The sequence below is a fragment of the Somniosus microcephalus genome, chromosome 3 (assembly GCF_052327205.1).
Source record: "Somniosus microcephalus isolate GS21.2 chromosome 3, FLI_Smic_1.0, whole genome shotgun sequence".
Lineage (NCBI taxonomy): Eukaryota > Metazoa > Chordata > Chondrichthyes > Squaliformes > Somniosidae > Somniosus > Somniosus microcephalus.
In genome coordinates, this window is record NC_140989.1 from 74,765,823 (window position 1) to 74,790,440 (window position 24,618).

At 42.6% G+C, this 24,618-nt stretch overlaps 1 protein-coding gene across 2 annotated transcripts in view; it reads right to left on the minus strand.

The window, feature by feature from the left end:
- The window catches only part of kctd3 (potassium channel tetramerization domain containing 3), a 91,228-nt gene that overhangs the window by 33,217 nt on the left and 33,393 nt on the right, over positions 1-24,618 (minus strand). For both annotated transcript variants that reach the window (XM_085981160.1, XM_085981163.1), the window contains exons 5-9: positions 19,823-19,881; positions 16,724-16,804; positions 11,353-11,502; positions 9,993-10,083; positions 2,556-2,746 (exon numbers count right to left, since the gene is read on the minus strand). In XM_085981160.1, the coding sequence (XP_085837286.1) occupies positions 2,556-2,746; positions 9,993-10,083; positions 11,353-11,502; positions 16,724-16,804; positions 19,823-19,881 (572 nt within the window). The remainder of the gene's footprint in view (positions 1-2,555; positions 2,747-9,992; positions 10,084-11,352; positions 11,503-16,723; positions 16,805-19,822; positions 19,882-24,618) is intronic.

Consider the following 24,618-nt stretch of genomic DNA (forward strand, 5'->3'; position numbering starts at 1 on the left):
TTTACCAATTGTATGTTGACAACTGGTAACTTGTAATAAATTCACCTGGGGAGAGGAACCATCTCCCAAGCCCAGCAAAGGAATGACAACCTTACAGGCAGGCACAGTAATGGTGATCACTTGCTTTAATTTATTTCCAAAATATGCATTAGAAGCTATTCTGAAATAGATTTGGGTTGACACCTAAATCTGCTTATTTGCTGGGTTTGTCCCTGTAGAAATCTACAGTGCAGCTTGCAGCAAAGAAACAATAGATATGAAAAATGCAGAATCAGGGATTTTCAGAAACATCTCCCTCTTTAGAAACCTTGAATTAAAAGAAGCAAACTGCTAGAAATTTTAAAAAGGCAAAATACTGCAGATGCTGGAAGTCTGAGTATTTCTAGCATTTTCCGCTTTCAGATTTCATGAACATAAAGTTAAAGGAAAAGAATTCCTCAGAGTGGCTGAATTACTAATCCTTTCAGTAATCTGCCATATTATCTTGTATGCAATAGCTCCTTTTTTTCTACAATTCCTGCCCCTGCCCCCAGTGCTCCTGAAAATGGCTACTCATGCTAAACTATTGTTCCATGGATGCCAGCAGCTCTCTGGTACCTGTCAAGTGGCTATTTTTATCATGTGACACTACACAGTGAGTATTGGCAACTGCCTGCTAGCGCATCACAGCTGAGCCTGTTACTGCCCTCACAAGACATCCCTCATGTGCACATTGCAGCACAGATTTACTGGATAGCATCAGAATCAGCTAACATTTCCCCTCCCTAGATCAGGGTCTGTGGCCAATTGCAGCACCTTTAGTCACCCCAGAAGTGGCCAGGTAACTCAACACACACCAAGAATCAAACCTGGGACTTACTACACTGTAGGCTCATGCTAAATGGTGCAACTACATTTAGATTATCAGAAGATCCCAGTCCAAATAAAACTAATCCAAGTTATTACTGTAAGATTGATCTTAGTGACTATCTCTGTATGTCATCTGAATGATGACAAAACCCTATTAACGAAGCAAATCCAATCCACCACCACATAATTTGTCAAGTAGATTTAAAAACTAGCAACAGCATCTTACAATTTATACAGCGCCTTTAATACAACAAAACATCCCAAGATGCTTTATAGGGTGAATGGTGGACATTAACCTGGAAGTAAGAGAAATTACAGGAGGCAGAATTGAAAGGTTGGCGTTAAGGCAGCTTTTGGTGGTGAGTAAAGTAGCAAGAGGTTTAGGAAGAGTGTGCCGGAGTATACGAATGTGATGGCTAATGGCTTTACCACCACTGGTGCAGTAAACAACGGGTATCTTGGGGGTGGAGGATAAATATAACAGACTCATAGTTGTAAAAGCAGAAGATGCAAACTGGGATGTAGGACTGGAGAAGGTTGCAGTGGAAGGATGGATCAAGGCCACAGAGGAATATGAAGACAAGGGCAATTTTAAAATCAATGCCTGGAGGACAGGGTGCATAGGAGGTTGATGAGGACTTAAAGGGTTAAATTGCAATGACAGCTTGCATAAACTTGGTTTATATTCTCTTGAGTTTAGAAGGTTGTGGGGTGATCTAATTGAGGTCTTTAAAGTGATAAAATTATTCCATAGGCTACATTCAGAGAAACTATTTCCTCTGGTGGGGAAATCCAGAACAAGGAGGCATAATTTTAAAATTAGAGCTAGGCCATTTAAGAGTGAAATCAGAAAGCACTTTTCACCCAAAATCTGGAACTCTCTTCCAATGTTCCCTCTAAATATTTTTGTGTGCGGTACCTATAAATTGGCTGCGCAGCCACACACACGCGTAGCATCTTATAAGGAATAGCTTGTGAGCGGCCCGTGCGGTACCTTCCAGATTGCTGCGTCGCCGTGCTCACATGCAGCTTAGACAGAACATTGCTCTCTTCCCCAAATGGCTGTGGATGCTGGGCCAATTGAAATTTTCAAGACTGCGATTGAAAGATTTTTGTTAGGTAAAGGTATCAAGGGATATGGAGCAATGGCAGGTAATTGGCGTTGAGGTAGATCAGCCACGATCTAATTAAATGGCAGAACAGGCTCAAGGGGATTAATTGCCTACTCCTGTTCCTATCTCCCCATGTTCCTAGGATAGGGCGATTGGCGTGCAGATTTTGCGCAAGATAGAATACAAGCTACAGACTCATGGATGAGTTGGAATTTGTGCAAGGCTGAAAAAAACAAGCCTTGAGGTAATAAAAGTATGGATAGGGTTTCAATGGTGGTGGGGGTGGGGTAGGGACACACCTAGATAGGATCGCTAGTCTGAGCACACAGTAGATACTCCACTTCATTCAGGAATGATTCCAGTTATTCATATTGGACTTTCCTCAGGCTGTGCTCAAGATCTAGTTAATGGTAAGATTACGCCACTGGATGGTTCTCCCCTCTGTACAGACCAGCCCCATACCATTTCTAAAGGGGTGAACACAGAAGCAGTCCCATTCACTCATCGCCGGTTGCTCTGAATCACATGTGCAAACAGCCTCATGCCCATGTTAGATGAAAGACTTTTTTTATTCTACAACTGCACAGTACATACCTATTTCATTGCCACTGCCTCCATCCTGAATGCTCCACAGAATTATACTGCTCTCAGATGCCACAGCTACCATCTTGTCTTTATCACCAAGCGGTCCTCCAACAACTTTAGCATTTACTGCCACTCGCTCTATTGTCCAGTCCAAGTATGGACTCGTGAAAACCTGCTGCCATCCAGAGGACTCTTTAATTCTAGAAATGAACAAGAAACCTTATTCAGTAAGGAATCCTCATCAGCACTGTGCACACAATGTTTTAGAAAACAGAACATTTTGTAATAAATTATATTAGTAGATGGACTACTGTCCTTGAGAGGATACAGAGGTAAGCAAAAAAGATGATTCCAGGCATCAGGAAATTAAATTATGAAACTTTAAGGAAGTTGTGCTCAGTTTCTTTGGAATAGAAATTTCAAGATGACCTAACTGAAGTTTTCAAGTTGATGAAGGGAATTGATAAAACTGTTCCAACACTGTAGCGACAAGTTCAAATACCAGAGAATATAAATTAAAAATGAGAAAGTTAGGAGTAAAAAGGGAAGTAAAGCAGTACTTTAAAGAAAAAAGTGATGTAGAATAAGTTATTTCTGGAGAAAGCAGGGATTGAAGGATATGGCTTAATGGCCTTTGCCAGTTTCTAGAAATTTGGATGTTAACAAATTCTAATAGACTGGTCAGCAGTCACTAATCCCTGATAAAGTGTTGCATTCCACAACTGTCAGTCTAAGGTTACTGTATGAAACTTGACCAGGCATTACTGATCTATTAGCAATAACAGTGCTGTCCTGAGTGGCTTTCATCACCTTATGCTATCATCAGCTCTTTCACTGGTTTCAGACGAGGTGACGTACTATACTATAAATCCTTGGAACAGGGCAGAGAGAGTAGTTTTATTAATTACTCCAACTTACGCTTGTGGTGTATAATGCCATCTAAACTTAGATTCTGTTAATCTTTTAATTCACTTCAGGTTACCCATTACCACATGAACCCTCTGTCTCACCTGCAACAGTTCTTCGAGATTTTGGGTTTTAAACCAGTTCTACAAGGTCATCAGATTTCTGCCCATATGTCCTCGGATTTCTATATTTTCCTTGCCAAATGTGGCAGCTCTATAGCAAGCTCAGTTCCTCGCAACCCTTGGCGATGTTAAAAATTGCCATCCCAATGTCACCACATAATTTCTACCATTCACACTGGTCATTCTCATTTTCTCCACTAATATTTGAAGCAGTTCTTTTGATCATTCAGACTTTCCTTTCGAGGAGCGTGCAATTGCGGCACCTCCCCATCTGCTCAACAGTTAGGATTTGCAGGTGGCACATAAACTCACCGATCGCGCACCTCCTCAAACTGTTGCTCTGGCTCCTGTGCGATCAATCAGGCCCAGATGCCAATCACCAGCCAACTAGCAAATTCCTACACCCTGAATTATTGAGATAATCAGGCACTAGACACCCTTTCAATCCTCCTACCAGGCCCTGGAGTTTGACCGCCATTGTCTACACTACATCATGGATTTACAGCCAATGAATAGGTCATGTACATGTAGCTCAAGGCTACATCTCTGTGTTGCTCTTCCAAACACCAGCAACTCTCGCTGTCTGTTCATCATTGTCTAGTCCTTCATCCCTATTATCAACACTTGCCTCTCTTTCTCTAACTGCACCATGCACTCTTCTTTTTACTCTACTGTCTCGTGGTCCTGCTATTCATTTACTACTATTCCTCTGCTGATCTGTTTTCTTGCTGCCAGCTCAGGATCAAGTCCCGCTTGGACAGTTCCTCCACTAGCTCCACTCTCACTCACCTCCACCTCAGCAACAAATCTCTCAACCTGCTCCACTCCCCTGTACCTCTCTGTGGGTCCACTATTCCCATCCATTCTGCACTGATTATCAAAATGTTTGTTGCAAATGTATTTATTCCAGTTTCTACCATGCCCACAGTACCAAGACTGCTCTGGTTAAAGTCACCAACTACAACCATTAGAACTGCAACCACGGCCTATTATCTATCCTGGTCCAATTTCAAACTCTGCTGTACACAATACAACTGACCACTCCATCCTCCAGTATCTCTCCTCTGTGCTCCACCTCTATGGCACTGCCCTCACATGGTTCCAGTTCTAGCTGTCTCAATGTAGCCAGCACATTGCTTTCACCTGCCACACACAGTCACCTTGAGGTGGGCGAGTTCAGTGAACACAAAGGCTGGAATTTTCTGTACCTGGGCAGATCGGGTGCGGGCGGTCGGCGTGGCGTGTTGCGACCCCGTTGTTGCTTCCATCCTGCTGCAGAGATCGACTTTGCGCTAAAGGGGCCTATTAAGCCTGCCCTGCGCGTTACCCGGCCCTATTAAATGGTGCAGGTCTGATGACGTCATCGATGACGCATTTTCAGCCGGAATATTTAAGGGAGCCATGGCCACATTGCATTTGAGGGTTCATCTAGGAGTGTGCAGGCAGCACACTGGAGGTTTCATTGCTCCAAACAGCTGGAGAGATGGCTGCACCCAGGTTCTCCGATGACTCCCTCCATATGCTTGCGGAGAGAGTCGGAGCACACAAGGAGGTCCTCTTCCCTTTGAATGGGCGGAAGAGACCGCCCCAGGAGACAAAAAGAGCCTGGCTCCAAATTGCAGAGGAGGTCAACAGCAGGGATGTGTTCAGGAGGTCCTGGATGCAGTGCTGGAAACATTTCAATTATCTCATTAGATCAGGAAAGGTGAGTGCGAAGCCACACTTAATTTCATCCTGCTGTGCCTCTCATCACATCCCTCTCACTCTGCCTTCCCAATTCTACTCCTGCACATCCTTACTCACACCAACATACACTGCACGTCCAGCCACCCTGCACGTCCAGCCATCCCTCCCTCTCTCTACCTACAGTATCACATCCCCATTTTACTAGCCACCCCTCACACTCGCCCTCATCCTAATGTAATCATACCAACTAACAACATGAAATGGAGGCCACTTGGCATTGTCACCCCAATCCATCATAGTCTCCCTCTAAAAAGGTGTAACCTATCCATTCCTTACACTCATTCCATCACTCTCACTCAACCTTCTCTTCCTTTCCTCCTTGCAAAAGAGAGCGCACAATAAGAGGGAGAGAACTGGGGGTGGGCCTCCATCATTTGTCACCCTCACAACAGCAGAGGAGGCTGCGTTGGAAGTATTGAGAGTGGCCGAGCAGCTGGAGGTGAGAGATGGAGAGAGAGGGACAAGTGAGCAAGAGCAGATGATGGAGACAGGGACAGCAGTGGAGCCTTCTCGCCGAAGGGTGCAGGACACTCCCAGCTCTGCTCAGCTGCATGCAGATGCTAAGCCTCGGGGGCCCATCCAGAAAGAGGGCGATCCTGGAGGTGCAGGAAGCTCCGACAGGTTTTGCGACTGTGATGTCTGCAAATGTTCAGAGAATGGAAGAGTCCATCTCCAACATGAGCACCATCGTGTCACAGGCAATGTCGACTGTAGGCTCTTCCATGGATAGGATAGCTAATGCGCTACTCACAGGAGTACATGGTCTCTATGGAGAATAGATGGCTATCTATGGAGAATAGATGGCAGAGACTCATAAACCTCCTAGGAGGGATATCAGCGTGGATGTGGGTCCTCATGGCCCCACTGATGTGCAGCAAAGTGCTCTCCAGCTCCTTGCTAGCAGGGAAGTGCGGGTGGCCCAGGAGAGGGATGACGGTGAGATGGGACATGGAAGTGCGGGCTCCTCTCAAAGCGCTGACAGTTCACCCCCGTTGCCACCCCCTCAATCAGAGCCCCAGATGGCTCCTCAGATTGCGATGGCAGAGACTGCCCCTGCACAGTCACAGACGAAGCAGACTTTGGGGGGGCCATCACAGGCTCCAAAACCCAGAGGACGTCCGCCAAGAGTGTCTAAGCAGTCACAGCAGGCTGCCTCTACCTCTGCTGAAGCCACAGGGGTAGCACCTCGTAGAAGCACACGGAAAAGAAAGCTGACACACAACAGACTGTAGATTATTTCCTGCAGTCGTTTTGTGACCAGCCATAACACAAACTGCACTCAAGAAAAGGAGTCCATAAGAGAATCACATAAAATACGATCACCCAAATGGATTCTTCTTTTTCTCATATGCAACTATTTGTATATACATTAGTTTCCAGTGTTTTAATGATGTCAGCACATTCGACATATAGGTTAATGTATCAGCCAAGATAATTAGTCACAAACTGAGGCTAGATTGGTGCTGTGGTTGGAGGAGATAAAAGACCAAGCACATGAACGGAACCAAAATTAGAGGAGGTATAGGAGAGAAAGCTGATGGAATGTAGAGAGTTGGGGATTGATTGTGGAGATGCTGGGTGGAAGTGTGAGGTGGCCACAGTAGAGATGAGATGTTGGTTATCTGTTGAAGCATGTAATGGGCACAGTCTTAAGAAGGCTGACTATAAGAGGAACTAAGATTGGTTGTGTGATGAAAAGGATTGAAAACTTGGAGAGGGTGTCAGAGTGGATTACCATCATGGGTCTAGAACAAAAATGACTGTGCAGGTGTTGGCGGGTGTAAAGTCCGCGCCTCAATAATACACGGACTTCAGGAGAACAGTTTAACAGGTACTTTACTGAACAAGAGGCAGCTTGAAACTGAAACTACAGAAGCCTGCTAGGGCCTTTTATACAGGGGTGGTCACTGCCGGTACTGCAGTCTAAGACCAGTTATTCCCTTAAAGGTACATACACAGCAGCGGGGATGTCTGCTGACATTCCCATTAGCTAGTTCCTCAGGTTGAATAGTAATAGTACAGGGGCCAAAACTGCAATGATACCAGGCAATGTAAGATGACCTGTGTATGGGGGGGGAATAGCAGAGAATATTCAAGCAAATCGCAGTGGCTGAGTTCCTCATTCGTGCTCTAAGCAGGTGTCATCAGCATCTCTTGGATCACTCATTCATGCTGAGATGCAGTGTTAAGCAAGCTCCCAAATTCCTCATTAAATGTGAGTGATCAACAATATGAAAAAGAAAAATAGATAATGCTAGAAAACATGCAACAGGCACATAGATTCTGTTGAGAAGTTAAGTTGCCCTCTTTCACATGCTGATGAACCTACTTCAAGCAGTTTTTAAAAAGTCAATCCATACATGTCTTGCTGGATGAACAGAAATTTTCTCCAATTAAATATTGGGAAGACTGAAGCCATTGTGTTCATTCCCTAGCCACTGACTCTATCCCTCTCCCCAACATCTGTCCGAGGCTGAACCACACGTTTCGCAACCTTGGTGTCATATTTGACCCTGAAATGAGCTTCCGACCACATTTCCGTGGCATAACTAAGACCGCCTATTTCCACCTCCGTAACATCGCCCGTCTCCGCCTTTACCTCAGCTCATCCACTGCTGAAACCCTCATCCATGCCTTTGTTACCTCTAGACTTGACTATTCCAACACACTCCTGGCTGGTTTCCTACATTCTACCCTACGTAAACTTGAGGTCATCCAAAAATCGGCTGCCCGCATCCTAACTCGCACAAAGTCCCGTTCACCCATCACCCCTGTGCCCGCTGACCTATATTGGCTCCCGGTTAAGCAATGCCTCGATTTCAAAATTCTCATCCGTATTTCCAAATCCCTCCATGGCCTCGCCCCTCCCTATCTTTGCAATCTCCTCCAGCTCCAGCACCCAAGATATCTGCGCTCGTCTAATTCTGCCCTCTTGAGCATGCCTGATTATAATCGCTCAACCATTGGTGGCTGTGTCTTCTGTTGCCTTGTCCCTAAGCTCTGGAATTCCCTCCCTAAACCGCTCTGCCTCTCTTTCCTCCTTTAAGATGCTCCTTAAAACCTACTTCTTTGACCAAGCTTTTGGTCACCTGCCCTATTTTCTCCTTATGTGGCTAGGTGTCAAATTTGTTGTCTTATAATACTGTGAAGTGCCTTGGGATGTTTTACAACATTAAAGGTGCTATATAAATACAAGTTGTTGTTATTACTAACCACATGTGCCCATCCTGTTGTTGTGGTCCTTCAACCCCTTTCCCTTTATCCACTGATCCAATCTAATCTTGAATGTTGACATACGTTCTGCTTCAACCACTAAGCCTGGATGTGAATCCCACAGCCTCACTCTGTGTGAAGAATTTTCTCCTGCCCTCTGTTCTAAATGTTTTAAATGTAATATTGTATCTACAGCTGTTCATTCTTGACTCAACTACTGAAAATAGTCTGTTTCTATCTACCCTGTCCCATCCTTTCATCATTTTCAATACTTCTATTATATCACTGTGCGATCTATACAAAAAGAAAATACTGCAGATGCTGGAAATCTGAAATAAAAACAGAAAATGCTGGAGAAACTCAGCAGGTCAGGCAGCATCTGTGAAGAGAGAAACAGAGTTAACGTTTCAGGTCGATGACCTTTCGTCAGAACTGGGAAAAAGCAGGAAATGGAACAGATTTTTAAGCAAGTGAAGAGGCTGGGAAAGGGGGGAGGGGATGAAAGAACAAAAGGGAAGGTCTGTGATAGGATGGAAGGCGGAAGAGATTAAAAGACATTAAGAGATATTCAAGGCAAAAGGAGATGGTAATGGAACAGGGTAAGAAACAAAGGATGGCTCTAGATGAAGTGTAAATTGCGCTGGCAGAATGAAAGACAGCTGCCATGTGGGGGAGAAGAAAAACAGACAAAAAAAGTGTGGATAAATATATTATATATGTACGATAGGGGCCGAGGTTATGATCTGAAATTGTTGAACTCAATGTTGAGTGCGGAAGGCTGTAAAGTGCCTAATCGAAAGATGAGGTGCTGTTCCTCGAGCTTACGCTGAGCTTCCGTGGAACAATGCAAGAGGCAGAGGACGGTGAGGTCTGAGTGGGAATGGAGCGGTGAATTAAAATGACAGGCGACCGGAAGCTCGGGGGCCCCCTTACGGACTGAACAGAGGTGTTTCGCAAAGCAGTCACCCAATCTGTGTTTGGTCTCCCTAATGTAGAGGAGACCACATAGTGAGCAGCAAATACAGTATACTAAATTGTGAGAAGTACAAGTAAATCACTGTGCAATCTATAATGTTTTAATGAAAAAAGACCCAACTTTTCAAATCTTTCTTTGTACTTGTATTTTCTCATACCAGGCAGCATCCTAGTGAATCTGTTGTATTCGCTCTAAAGCCTCAATATTCTTCCTATAGTGTGGAGCCTAATACTGTACAGAGGTCTTGTTAAGGTTTTATGCTTTGATGACACACTTTTAAAAGATATGCAGAAATACCACATAACATCAAGTTCTCATCAAAAAACTCCAATTGCAGTCTCTACTGATGTTTACACTGGGACCTCTGTAGAAAGCATTTTATCAGGCTGCCCTGTAAACAGCAAAGTTCTGCCATCTTTTAGCAAGTTGATTTTTAACTCTTATTCACAGAATGATACATTAACTGCAATGACTCTCTGATACCTGTAACAAACCACGAAGTGTGCATAAGCTACTACAATCCAGTTGTGATGACCAGCTACTATAAGAACTTTCCGGGGGTCCACCACTGTGCCTGTCAAAAAAACAATTTGTTAAGAAAATTGCAAAAGAAATAAAAAATATCAAAGCTTAACTTCAAACTGTGTATATACATTCCTTTTCATTAAAACATATGCATCACTTCAATGCCAATATGGTAAAACCTGCTTATAATGATATCAATGACTGAAAATTGTAGCAATTTATAGTGAAAACCTGAGCAACAATTTTCAACCATTTAACCCATAAGGAGCAAATGGATAGTTGCCAGTGGAACAGAACTGGCCTCCATAATCAAAGTGCCATGTGTGCTCCATGTCTATTATTCAATTCGGAGTGAATCGCCCAGTGAATCAGAACCAGAGTTATATACAGTACCATGAAGAACAGCATATAATATTCAGATTCCAATCCAGACCTCTCTCACATATCTCAGCTGTTGCAACTTCAGCAGTGTTAAAATTTTACCTCTTGGTTTCATTCAAAAGAACCCCCTTAAAACCGGAGATTGCTACCAATAGAATGTTAAGTTCACCCAGAGAATGAAAATCACCTGGACATTTTCCAGCTTCTCTCATGGGGAGAGGTAATTTCAAAAACTGTTAAGTACAAAAAAAAATCCAAACATGAAAAGGCTTTGATGCTCCTGTGCAACACTGGTAGATCGACAGGTCAGATTTGTAATCTGGTAACTCTGGAGAGATAAGGCTGATGAGTGCATGTTATTCAAATCTTTTAATAGTATGGTCTACTTATTTGGTCAAGACTCCATTGCATTCCAAATCCATCTACGATAATCAATCCAGTGATAATGTATTGAATCGATAGCTATCTATTATTTGGCACCATGGGGTAATTTTCAGAGCGCACGTTGGCAGCAGTGAACCTCATCCACCAGCAATGCATATCACAAAATCATGGACGTAATGCCCATGGATATCCAGGGGCAGCAGGTGCTCTATCACCAGCATGTGCTCAGAAAATTACCCTCCATGTCTACAAAGTAAAATTACGCGGTGCGCTTTCTCTGTTCTTTTAGACATTATTAAAGAAACAGATGGTTAACAATGCAAGATATTTTCAGATAATAACTATCATTTTACCAGAACAATGAAAGTAGCTTCTGCTCAAAATAATCTCAAGGCCCAATTGAAAGAAAGGAAACATTTGATTGAAGACATATTATAAATGTTATTAAAAGCAGATGGTGGAGTGGTGCAACTATAAGGATTGGAATGGCTAATTAAGGGATAAGTATTTGCATGTGTGTTTTAGAAGAAAAGGAAAACATATCTCTTCTTACCCAATCTGGCAGACCCTTCAGTAGAGATGACTCCAGCCGACACGGAAGGAGCCGTGTTTGGACGAACTGCTCCTTCTGCTGTGCTCTGTCCATGTTTACTCTCCTGTGAGGGTCCGGGCCCTCCAATACTTCCTTTTCTACTGGGAATAGCTAGCAGTGTTAAACACATCAATCTTTAACTATTTAAAAAGGTGAAACATGCGAACACTCTCCTAATACCTAGAAGATAGTACTTAGGCCCTCCATATTCAAATTGATCCAGTTTTTTATTTTATTTATTTATTTATTTTTTTACAGCCTCTCCACTAAAGAATAGTTTTGGTCACAATCAATGCCACTCTGCAATCACCTGGCACTCTCTGTGTTCTAATAAACTGTGCTACTTGAGGTCACCTAAACTACTGATAAGTATTCCTATTTCCTACTTTTTTCTATACTGGAGATACCAAATCTTGCGTGAAAAACCTGAACTTTGTAGCATTTTAATAGATTACCCGAGCTCTTATACAGCTAGTTATAGAGTCCTGCAGTCAAGGTGCTTTCTTGTCATCATTGTCTCCAATTTGGACTGTAGGTTGAAATGGATTTTAGTTTGTGTTAGATTCAACTCTTGCGTACCATAGTCAGTATTATACAAAGCAATTACATCTCTCCTACGCCCCTAGAAAGGAGATAAGTTGCCTGATGGGCAATATGTCACCTCACCTCTCGTCTCCAAACTCTCTCTCCCCCCATCGTATCCTTACTGCTCTTTCTCTATTTCACCAATATTGCAATAGTCAGTGCTCCTCAGAACCTTTCTCTCTTGTTCCTCCCAAGCCAGAAATATGGTATCCTACACACAAACTTCACCCTGCATGGAAATCTAGATTTAATTAACAGTTTCCGACTATTTCTTGGGACCTTGAAATTGTGAATGCATTACTTTCCTCAGTCTCTCCATCTTCCTACAATATTTTAAAACTCAAGCTTGGTGTTACTACTTCTTAATTTTTCTTCCCTCCTTTTCTCTTTTCAACCTTAGTGGTGTCCTGCACTAAGGACCATGGCCCTTTATTTAGGTTACCTGGTAATAACAATAAAGGCCAAGGTGGTCCCAGGTTGAATTCTGGTCTGTGCAGAATTAGCTGATCTCAGCCAGGCTGACAGTATGGATACAACTGGCCTCAGTATCTCAGAATTAGGGAGTGAAGCATCACCCACAGCTCTGGCTCCTGATCACTATCCAATCATCCCTGAAGTTGTGCGTGTGGGTGATCAGGTGAAGACAGGTTTGGGGTCAGCTCTGCTGCTCCCCGTGAACAATGCCCCGCCAACATCCAGTGTCAAGGAAGGCTCATACATGAAAAATGGCCACTTGAACCAAGTATCAAGGTGACTTGCACACAAGGAATCATACTCTAGAAAGGAGTCAGTGCCTTGAGAAGGTGGAAAGGGGAGATAATTAGCCGGAGGAAAAATTTCAAACATCACTATTCAAGGGCTTAATGCAACTCAGCACATCCCAACTATGATGCGCCTAAAATAAAATCAGCCTCAGTGTTACATCTGACCAAATATTCGCTGATTGGTTGATGGAAGTATTTTAAAACCATTAATGTAACTAAATTGTTGGGCCCATCAAGAACAATTTTTTAAAAATGTAGCCCTGCTTTTTCACAAGCAGATTGCATGTAATGCTTACTGGGCAGTAACTTGGAAAGCATGTGCACAGCACACAACAGAGGATTACAGTATCAAAACTTTGGTAGTGCAATCATATTTCTTCTACATTTACTTAAATACAATATAGCTTTCCAATATATCGATAGCATATTAAAAATCGTATGGCTGCTAGCACTTACGGCCCACAATTATAATGGAAACTGCCCATGTAAAACTTGTCTAGCTGTAACTGATGGAAGAGGGGAGCAGATGGGGGAGGGAGGGAGAACAAGCGAGAAGGGGTGAGAGAAGAGAACAGGAAAAACAGTGGGCAAAAAAACTGCATGGGGAGGGGAAGAAGAGGAGTCTGTGTTTGGAAAAGCAGGCAACAGAGGGGAGGAGGCAGCAGGAGTGCAATAGGTTGAGGCTTAAGGGAGCTGGAGTGGGTGATAAGATGAGTGATGAGTTGGAAAGTTTAGCCAGCTTGGAGGGCGGGGGTTGGAAAGAGATGGAAATTACAACCATCGTGAGGGGAGAGAAATGAAACCATGGAGGGGGAGGATGCGGGAAGATGAAGCCAGCAAAGGCCGAGGGCAGGAAACAAGCAGCTAACAAGGGGATAGGGGAAAAGCCAGGAAGTTGGAAGCTGCAATCAGTGTGATGCTGTACAGAGGTGCAGCAGGATAGAGAAACATCAAGAATGCCATTTGAGGAGGCAAAATTAGGCAGCACCAAGAGCCAGTCGGTTTGGAACGACTGTAAATGAGGATACTGGATTGGGGTGGGGGAAAAGAGGAGTGGCTAGGCTGATTATTGGTGTCAGCAGCAACAGGACCTATTGGAGACAGCAGATTAAGGAGGCGGGGGGTGAACTAGCAGGTCCAACGGGAACAGGAAATATGCTGGGACGAAAGGCAGTCAGCATTGTGGGGAAGATGGGGTACAGGAAGGCTGTAAGTGGGCAAGTTTTTTTTTAATTCAATATATCTGTAGATGTTTCTACTTATCTCCTTCGTTTCTCTACAGCAGCATAGTTGCTGGTTAAAATAATAAATTTTCAAAAACTGCTCCACAGTGACATTCAATGGTCAGAGCCAGTAATTGTATGCAAATTTGACCAGTTTCTTGCTTTAACTAGCAACACTCAGTATACAGTATACCAGTCATTGTTTTAGCAGCTAATGTTGCATGATATTAACATTGAAATCCTCTATAACATCGCCACCTACGGGTATAACAAGTATTGCTTGTAAATGTTGAAACTTTTATACTGTAATGGATTTTACCATGAAGAGGCTGACGAAGAATTTTTCAATGTAAATTTGAAATTGAATGTTCGGAGCCAAACAGCATTTTTTAATATGTATATATATATTTTAAAAATAGGAACCTCAATTCTTAACTTCTGAGTATTGAATCAAAACATTGCATTGTAATCACCAAAGATAAAACGGTAGCTGATAGGGGCTCTATCAAAAGTCCTGAAATCTTACTAATGATATAACCAGGGGCAATGCTACTGGTGATGGAAATTGTCTGAGTTTTGTAACCCAGCAGTGTTCCTTAGTTTGACACAAACTGACCATTAGCGCGAAGCACCTGTCACTTCTAAATTTGAACTGGGTAAATTCAAGCTCATTTGGAATTTGCCCACTTTGAATGAATTTAAACTAGATAACCTAAAGTTCAAATCAAGTCTGAATTCAGATTATTCATATCATACCTCGATTTAATCGAATTCTAACCCCGACCTTGTCCCTACTGACCATTGCGGGAAATATATTTTTATTTCAACAACTATAGGAAACTTTCGATTAACCGGCCCCTAAATAACCGGAAATGTCGGTTAACCGGCAAAATTCAGGAGTCGGTTTCAGGTAAGTTTTATAACTTTTATTACTTGCACAGCAACAAATGGAGGAAGGCAAGGGTTTGGCTGCAGCTGTTGCTAAGCTACAGAGACGCTTGCAACTTGTGGACGTTGTTCTGAAGCTGTTGCTAAGCAACAGGGTTTGTTGCTTTATACGGAGCTCTGAGCTCCGTATAGCATTCGGTTATCCGGAATTGTTGCTGAACCGGCACCACGTCGGTCCCGTTCGTGCCGGATACCAGAAAGTTTCCTGTACTTGCATTTATATAGTGCCTTTAACATAGCAAAACTTCCCAAGGCGCTTCAGAAGATCGACATTAATCAAAATTTGACACTGAGCCACAGAAGGAGCTATCAGGGCGGATGACCAAAAGCTTGGTCAAAGAGGTAGGTTGTGTGTCTTAAAGGCGGAAAGAGAGGTAGAGGGGTTTAGGGAGGGAATTCCAGGGCTTAGGGCCTAAGCAGCTGAAGGCACTGCCGCCAATGGTGGAGCAATTAAAATTGGGGATGCGCAAGATGCCAGAATTGGAGAAGCGCAGAGATCTCGATGTCTGGTAGGGCTGGAGGAAGTTATAGAGATAGGGAGGGGCGAGGCCATAGAGGGATTTGAAAACAAGGATGAAAATTTTAAAATTGAGGTGCTGCCAGACCTAAATTCAGTCCTAAATCTAGTTTTGTGGCTTTTTAATTCTACACAATGAAGCTTTAGTTGTCAAATGCTAAACACCCAATGTCAGAGTTTGAAGCACACTTCAGGTGCTATCTTGGGTTTTTAGTCTGATTGGTGTATGAATTGCTTCTCAGTAGCAGTGGCAGAGTGTATGTTAGGAGAAGAGATTTAAAAGGATTTATGACATGGATACTACATCCTGAGCGACAAAACATATCCCTTTTTGCTAATGCAGAGCAATATTTCTTATTTAAGGAAGGATGTAAATGCGTTGGAAGCAGTTCAGAGAAGGTTTACTAGACTAATACCTGGAATGGGCAGGTTGTCTTATGGAGGTAAGGTTGGACAGGCTAGGCTTGTATCCGCTGGAGTTTAGAAGAGTAAGAGGTGACTTGATTGAAACACATAAGATCCTGAGGGGTCTTGACAAGGTGGATGTGGAGAGGATGTTTCCTCTTGTGGGTAAATCCAGAACTAGGGGTTTAAAAATAAGGGGTTGCCCATTTAAGACAGAGATGAGGAGAATTTTTTTCTCACAGAGGGTTGAGTGTCTTTGGAACTCTCTTCCTCAGAGGGCGGTAGAAGCAGAGTGTCTGAATATTTTTAAGGCAGAGGTAGATAGATTCTTGATAAGCAAGGAGGTGAAAGGTTATCGGGGGATTTAGGAATGTGGAGTACAGGAAACTTTGTTATATCCGGCACCGACGGGACCGAGCTGTTGCCGATCTATCAAAGCTGCCGGACATACCAGCGTTAATGCTGAACCATACGGAGATTTGCAGCTCCGTATCTGGTAACAAACACTGTTGCTTAGCAACAGCTTCTAAACAGTCAGCCGTACCTTAGAAGCGTCTCTGTAGCTTAGCAACAGCTTCAGAGAGACTTTGCAGAGCCTGACTGTTGAAAAAAAAAGCCACGAGAAGAAAAAAAAACGAACAAAATGGCTCCTGATTTCTGCCGGTAGATCGAGGTTTCCGGACATACAACCTCCGGATAAACCAAAGTTTCCTGTAATCAGATCAGCCATGATCTTATTGAATGGCGGAGCAGGCTCGAGTTGCCGAGTGGCGTACTCCTGCTCCTAATTCATATGTTCGTGTGCCTGGTATGAAGGGAATAGTATTAGCCAAGCCATGGTCGCATACACGGAAAAACTCAGTTCCAACTTAAAATAAAAATAGATGTACCTGGAGGTGGCAGATAGCCATGGAAGAGAACACTGCCACACGACGATCGCTCAAGTTCTTCACACAGCAATAGGCGGCGAACTAAGTAGATCAAAAATTATAAAGAAAATGGTTCCATATATCATTTACCTTTTCAGGCATCAACCATTTCTAAGTAAAAGCTCATTTTGCACACTTCTAGCATTTAACAAACCTCCGAGATTCTCTTTCATTTAACACAAGAAACTGCATTGGCCAGTAATGACGTAGATGGCCCAAATCAAATACAAACGATGCCTCTCAATCTCACATCAAAAAAAACCAAGGGAAAAAAAAATCCTATTTAAATTTCATTTAAGCAAAAATTAAATCTGTGTTTAAAGTAGAGTCCAGAGCCCTTATTTTTATCATCTCAAAACCAAAAAGCCCAACACGAATAGGGTCAAAGCTTGAACAAAGAGTAGGATTATTCTCTTCAATAGAAGTTTTATGGATGGACACAATTCCATGGATAACCACCGAGTGTTGGTAGAAAGGTTAATGACATTTAGAAAGCATGCTTTATCTGTTTAAAAGAAAATTACATAGAGTTATACAGCACAGAAAGAGGCCCTTCGGCCCATCGTGTCCGCACCGGCCATCAAGCCCTGTCTATTCTAATCCCATTTTCCAGCACTTGGTCCGTAGCCTTGTATGCTATGGCGTTTCAAGTGCTCATCTAAATGCTTCTTGAATGTTGAGGGTTCCTGCCTCTACCACCCTTTCAGGCAGTGAGTTCCAGATTCCAACCACCCTCTGGGTGAAAGTTTTTCCTCAAATCCCCTCTAAACCTACTGCCCCTTACCTTGAAACTATGCCCCCTTGTTATTGACCCCTCTACTAAGGGGAAAAGTTCCTTTCTATCTACCCTATCTATGCCCCTCATGATTTTGTACATGTGGTGAAGCACAGACACACCTGTGAGTTTCAATTTAACTATGGAAAAGACATTTACTTTGGACAATGAGCGTCTCGAGAGGTGATTAAACGGTGAATCGATGATTTAACTTTGGACCATGAGACTTCGGGGTTGATTTTCCTGAAGCTGTCGGGAAGAAGGCGGGACTACAACTTTCGGGTTTTAGACCCGCCTACTTCGACGTCCGGCCAATCCGCGTGATTTTCCCTTGATTGACCTTGTTGAGCCCGCCCAGCGGGCTCAGCAGGCCAATTAAGGGCCACCCGGCAACAGGTGACGTCACAGACTGCAATTTCATCTGTCAAGAGTTCTTGACAGATGAAATATCAGTGTTTCACAGCTGTTTGAAGCTGTGAAACACTGACAGTCTGAGTTCTAACATGAGTCCTTCTACACAGACTCAGTTAGAACTCTCACCGGCACTCAAAGCTGAAGGCTGTCACTTTTCACAGATCGCAGCCATTCAGCTTTAAGTGCCAGCTGAGTGATGGGCTCCTGACGGCTACAGGAAGAAAGGCTGTTAAGGTAAGTACAGGTAAGTAAAAGTTCTTTACACATTTTAGGCGCACCAAACACACTTACCTTTGCACTCATGCACCCATCACTCACCTGAGCACTGACATCGCGACCCCTCCAACTCCTTCAACCCGACAGCCCGCCTGCTCTAACCTGGCGTGGTTTGGAGCCGTCGGGAATCCCACACGAAACCCCTCAAAATAGGGATTAGGCTAAAAACTGCCTGTTAACTACCTGTTAACAGGCAGTTAATTGGCACTAATCCCTTCCCGCCTGGTTTCGGCGGGTCCCAGTGCGGGGCGGGTACCCACCGCCCCCGAAACTTGCGTGGGGCGGGGTTTTGGGCGGGATGGTGTCGGGACCCCCAAATTCGGGATTTCCGCCCCCCCCCCCCCCCCAACACGCCTGAAACCCCGCCTGACGGCTCCAGGAAAATTGACCCCTTCGTGTTTTAACAATGCCAGTTTCGCTGGAACAATGGGCTTCCTGGCCTCAATGAAAAACACTTTAACCTTGAGCAAAACACATCAGCAGTAAGACTAAATCACATCAAATATGTACCACAGGGAGGGGGAGACAAGATAAGGAATTGTCTTCCACCCCCCTGCCCTGTACATGTCCTGTGGTTTGGATTACTGGGTGTGTATTGGAATACAAGAGTTGGGGGAAGGCCCAGACTCGAAAAGGCGGGAACCAGACAAAGAAGGGTGATTTAAAAGACATCACTGCAATACACAGACCTTGATGAACTTTTAGGGTATACAGAGAAGGCAGCTTTGGCCATTCTCTCTCTCTCTCGCTTGCTAGCAAGAACCGAGCACTCCGTCAGAGCTGGAGAGAAGAAACCACCACGAGCGACAAGAGCCTCGCCTTGCTCGTCAACTGTAGGACAGAACCTCGAAACTGGCACTTGGATATTGCATCGGCGATACGGAACCAGGAGACACGTTCTACACAGGGAAGCAGCGAGCAAGAAAACGGACAATCGGGGTGAGCACTGTCCAAACCCACGCATCCTTAAGACCACTGGTACTGTGTGAGGGGGTGTTGTGTGTCCCAACCAATCCAGAGGGGCTTAGTGGGGAGGTTGTGTGTGTATTATAGAGAGTATGTTCTGGGGTTTGTGGGACAAGTCCATGTTATACTCTGTATAGCAACAGTGTGATTTTAGGCGTCTTAATACGAGACAGGGGCCTGTTCGACGAGCCAAGTTGTATTGTTGTACTGTTTGTTTTACGCCACCAGGCATTTTACATACTGGAGCTCCTCCATTTCAGTGGACCAGCGCATATAAAATAGCAATGGAGATGGATTCACAAAAAAATATATAATTGGTCGGTGAATTGACCAATCCCATGGACTACAATGTTAAGGAGCTGACACACTCCAAGGGCCCATGTAATATCACCAGACTGAAAGGGGTGAATGCAGGTGCAGCCCTGTAAAAGGCATTAAACAAATGAAATATATATTAATGGGGACTTATCCCTATAATAAAGTTCCTCTTTACTGTGAACAGCAGTTAGAGTGTAATAATCACAGCTCATCATCTATACACTATTTCATTTCATTTAAAAATTAACACTATACCCTGCCAGAAAGGTCTCATTCATACACTGCAATAACAGAATAATGATAAATCCTACCTAGAGGAGTAATCCCGTAAAATTCAGCTTCATGTCTCAGAACATTGATGTTTACCCCCCTGCAGGATAAGGAAAGTGCATCAGCTATTGTTTTTAATCAACGTCTCTTAATAAACCATTTAACAGTCAAAATCAAAGATAACTTGAAATTATATAGTGCCTTATCGTGTCTTCAGGACTTCCCAAAGCATTTCATGCACTTTTTAGTCACTATGAAAGCAAACATGGCATCCAATGTGCACAAAGTAAAATCTCACCAACAGCAAATGAGAGGAGTGGCTAGTTAATTTTTTTTGGTGGCATGTTTGAGGGAGGAATGTGGGCCAGGACACTGGGAGAACTTGACTTTTCTCTGAATAGAATCATGGGATCTTTTATGTCTCCATCTGAACCACGAACAGGAAAACAGCACCTTGGTTTAATGACTCATCGGAAAGGCACTTCCTCAGTACTGCACTGAGGCAGCCTAGATGATGTACTCGTTAGTAAGAAATCCATAGAATATGTTTAAGAATAGTTGAGAATTAACCTTTTTTGTAATTTAAGTTCACAGAGCTTCAGTGAAATGTATACTGGTTAAAGCACTGTGAGCATAGCTAAGAATTTCACTGAAATTACCGCAAATATTCCAAATAACTAAAGTGCATATTTAAAAGATTGCAGTTTTTTTCCTCCAAATGAAGCTGTCCCCATATAGCTACAGGAAACTTTCGTTTAACCAGAAATGTCCGGAAAGCTCTATCTACCGGCAAAATTCAGGAGCCGTTTCCTATAAGTTTTTTTTACTTCTCGTTGCTTTTTTTTTTCCCAGTCAGGCTCTGCAAGGTCTAGCTGAAGCTGTTGCTTAGCTACAGAGACGCTTTTAAGCTGTGGCCGACCGTTTTGAAGCCGTTGCTACAGGGTTTGTTGATTCACACGGAGCTCAAAAGCTCCGTATGTTTTAACATTAGCGCTGGTTTCTACGGCAGTTTTGATGGTACGGCACCAGCTCGGTCCCGTCAGTGCCGGATACCAGAAGGTTTCCTGTACTTATTTAGCCCCATTCCCCCTTCAGAGGTTTAAAGAATGTACAATACTATATTTAACTTATATTTCAATCCTGCAGCACAATTACATCCTGATTAATATGCTGGAATGTGAACAATGCAATAAAAGATTAATTTATGACAACATTAGCTAACTTTCCACTAGAATATATCTTAAAAGCAACATTGAGTCTTAATTTTTTTTGGTGAATTCTGTGCTGATCAAGGGAACAGTTGCTGAGGCTTGGAATACTTTCTCATTGCAGGTAATTAGGTCAGCGACCAATCCCATAGTGTGGTTTAGTTGCACAATGAAGCTCACTTTACTACACTCAACAATTTTTCTTAGTCTTATCAGAAGGACACCCTCTAATTGATACATTTTCCATTTCCCACAGAAGCCATCCTTCTGCTCTCACTGATTGTGCTACATAGTGCTCTTATATAGTCAAGCAGATGGAGGGACTTTCACCCCATTAGTTTGGCCTGGATTTTAACCCAAGCCTTAGAAGTGAAAGGCCAGTGTCTAACCTACCAAACAATCAAGCTACTTACAAGAAACTTTGTGCTATCCGGCACCGACGGGACCGAGCTGTTGCTGTTCCCTCAAAACTGCCGGACACACCAGCGTTAATGTTGAAGCATACGGAGCTTTTCATCTCTGTATCTGACAACAAACACTGTTGCTTAGCAACAGCTTCTAAACAGTCGGCCCGTACCTTGGAAGCGTCTCCGTAGCTTAGCAACAGCTTCAGAGAGACTTTCCAGAGCCTGACTGTTGGAAAAAAAAAAGCCATGAGAAGAAAAAAAACCTAACAAAACGGCTCCTGATTTTTGCCAGTGGCTCGAGCTTGCCGGACACTTAGCCTCCAGATAACACAAAGTTTCCTGTACTTTGAGGAATACTGTTAATGGACCCACAAGATATTGTGAAATCACAACATTAAATGTGACTTTAACTCTAGGGATAAGTAGCATGAACCATGAGTACTTGTTTCTGGATGGGTAAAAAAAAATTTTTTTATTTTTTTAAATAAGCTCATTTGTAGCTGCTTCTTCATATCCTCCACTTCTGTTAAACATTGTTCAGTGATGTTAACCAAGGGGGCTACCAAATAAAAACTATCTGCCCAGAGTACAAAAGGGATTAGTATATTATCCTTTTATAGCACTTATTCAAGAGTAACCCTTTCCTTTGCTAGTGACATAAAATACAAAATTAGAAGAGGCCATTCTAACCCATCAAGCCCATCGTTTCCACTTGACCATGTACAAACTGCAATGTTTAGTTTATACCAGTGCTGTCCAATATGTTAGCCACAAGGCACATGTAGCTAATTAGGAATCCAGATGTAGCTAATTGCATTTCTGATTAGTAAGTAAAAATGAGTAATAGACACGGTCATTGGGCATGTGATTTCAATATTTATTCGCACGTGTATGCATGTGTACATTTAAACTTTTTGTGTTTTTGTTGGTAAAATGGTAAGACGAAAAGCACAGTGCTCAAGTGTTTTTTTTAATCATTGAGTGCTTTACTTCAGTAGATAGTGAATGTTGATAGATGTTTGTTAGTTAAATGTACACCCGTGAAGTACATTTAGCTGTATCGTGTGAGTGTATGCAAGGTGTTTTTTATCAAATTTAATTCATGTGGCTACAACGGTGTCACTGTAGCCACACCTATGGTTTGTCATCAATTTCTATTGGAGAGCACTGGCCCTTTGATCAAATGCTGTGCGACTTCACAATGTCCTAGTAGTTACAGGATATTTCAGTACATTCAGAAGCTACACTTCTAAGTAGTAGAAGCAGCAATCAAAATTAATGCGATTAATAGGATTATGGATTTTGATATTTGATACATATGTTAATGCATAAAATGATGCTATCAGAAAAAGTAAAAAAATTCAAAAGTTATGCATAATTGCAACTCAAATGCCAACACTAATTCATTGCTTTCCCATGCCAGCATCCATTAATTATTTAGATAGAGCTGCAACATTGATTATTTATTACAAAAAATAATTAGCTATAATACATTCAGTATTCACACAATTCATCACAAAGGTTGGCCCATAATTTGTGGTCAGCGGCGAAGCAAAGGTGTTTACCGCTGTCCCCGAAGTAAGCTTCCCACAAAGATCTCGCCATCTCTGTGGTGAGAACTTCGGGTTTTCCGATGTGCAAATGAAATCAGCATACGTTAATGGGGAATCCCTAATGCGAGTTGCTGTGACAGCAACAAGATATACAAGCAGAACAGCCAATCACAACACAGAATTCTCTAAGACTGAGAACCAGAAAGTGAGTAAGTTCCTTTTATTCCAACCTTTTAAAAATGTTAGCGAGCAAAACAAAAGATTGGGGCTCTCACATGGGGAAAAGGTAAACCTGAAATAAAGATGAACAAATGTTCAAAAAAAATTTTTTTTTTTTTTTTTTTTTTAAGTTTCCTAAAAATTTAATTTTTTTTATTAAAATGGATAAATTTGACACTCCACAAAATTAAAATTAGTTTTTCAGGGCCATAACTTTTGTTTAGCAATCTATACGCTGTTAAAACCCCAGTTACACCTAATCCAAAAGAGTCAGTTAACAGCAATATTACCGCGGAAGAGCCAAGTTTTCTTCAATTTAACAGATTACACTGAATGCCGGCTGTGCGGGGGGGGGCCGCAACACAGCCAGTGTCGGAGCAGTGAAATACTGACCACAACTTCAGGATTTCAGCATTAGAATGTGCATGTGCTACATCCTGAAGTTTCGGTCAGTTTCAAAGGGGTTATTACCCACCGTAAATTCTGGGCCATTATTTCTAAATTATTATACAGTAAATATTACAATCCCACTTGCTAAATAATAAGCATTGCAATATGTAGTAGTCAGTCCGTCCGTTTCGGAATTTCAGACTGTCGCTTGGTGCAATAGGTGTTAAAAATGCTAAAACTGAACTAAAGTTAGTTCTCAGGGGGTTAAATTCACAGTACAGCAGAGCTAGTAAGTTTAGATTTCAGATGAGATATCTGAACCTGCAGTCTGGGGACAATGAAAGATACTGTGACAGTCCAGGGAGTGTTCACACTCATTGCTCCTATAAAAACTCTACTCATTTGAACTTAGCAGGGATCACTCCTATAAGGGAGTGACTGACGCCACTGAACCGAATTTTATAACTGATAAACAGTGAGCAATATCGCTTGTGGGACTTATTGAAGGATGTATGGATTACTGAGGTTAGGGTTTATGTCTATGCAGCCTCTGCACTGGAATAAAGTAAAAACAGATTACATTTATCCACCAATCTCTCAATATTTTAAACTGGAGATAATAAAATATGAATGTATTCTTTAAGATAATAGAGCAAATAACAGCCACCAGCTCGTTAAATATTGTTGAGTTATAATAAGGTTTCTAAGTGAAATGAGTTTGTCACCTTGGCTTATTAACCATATCTCTCAGGCAGAAATACGAATGATCATTGTGGAAAAAGGAAATGTTACATTAGTCCAGAACAGTATGTGTTACGGCACATTTTTAAAGAAGTATGGGGAACGTTGCTCTCTGTTTTACTCCTGCTGTTCCTAACCTGGGAGCAGAGATTAGTAAATTTGCAACTATATCCATGAAAAGACAGAGGCTCCCATAAAAGTTTCACAACATATGTGACAGTCAAACATACACTTGAATGTGCCAAAGGTATTTAAAAAAGGCACTAATTTCCTTTTGTTTTTTTTCCTAACCCAGTGCTTGAAGTTTACAAATATCTAG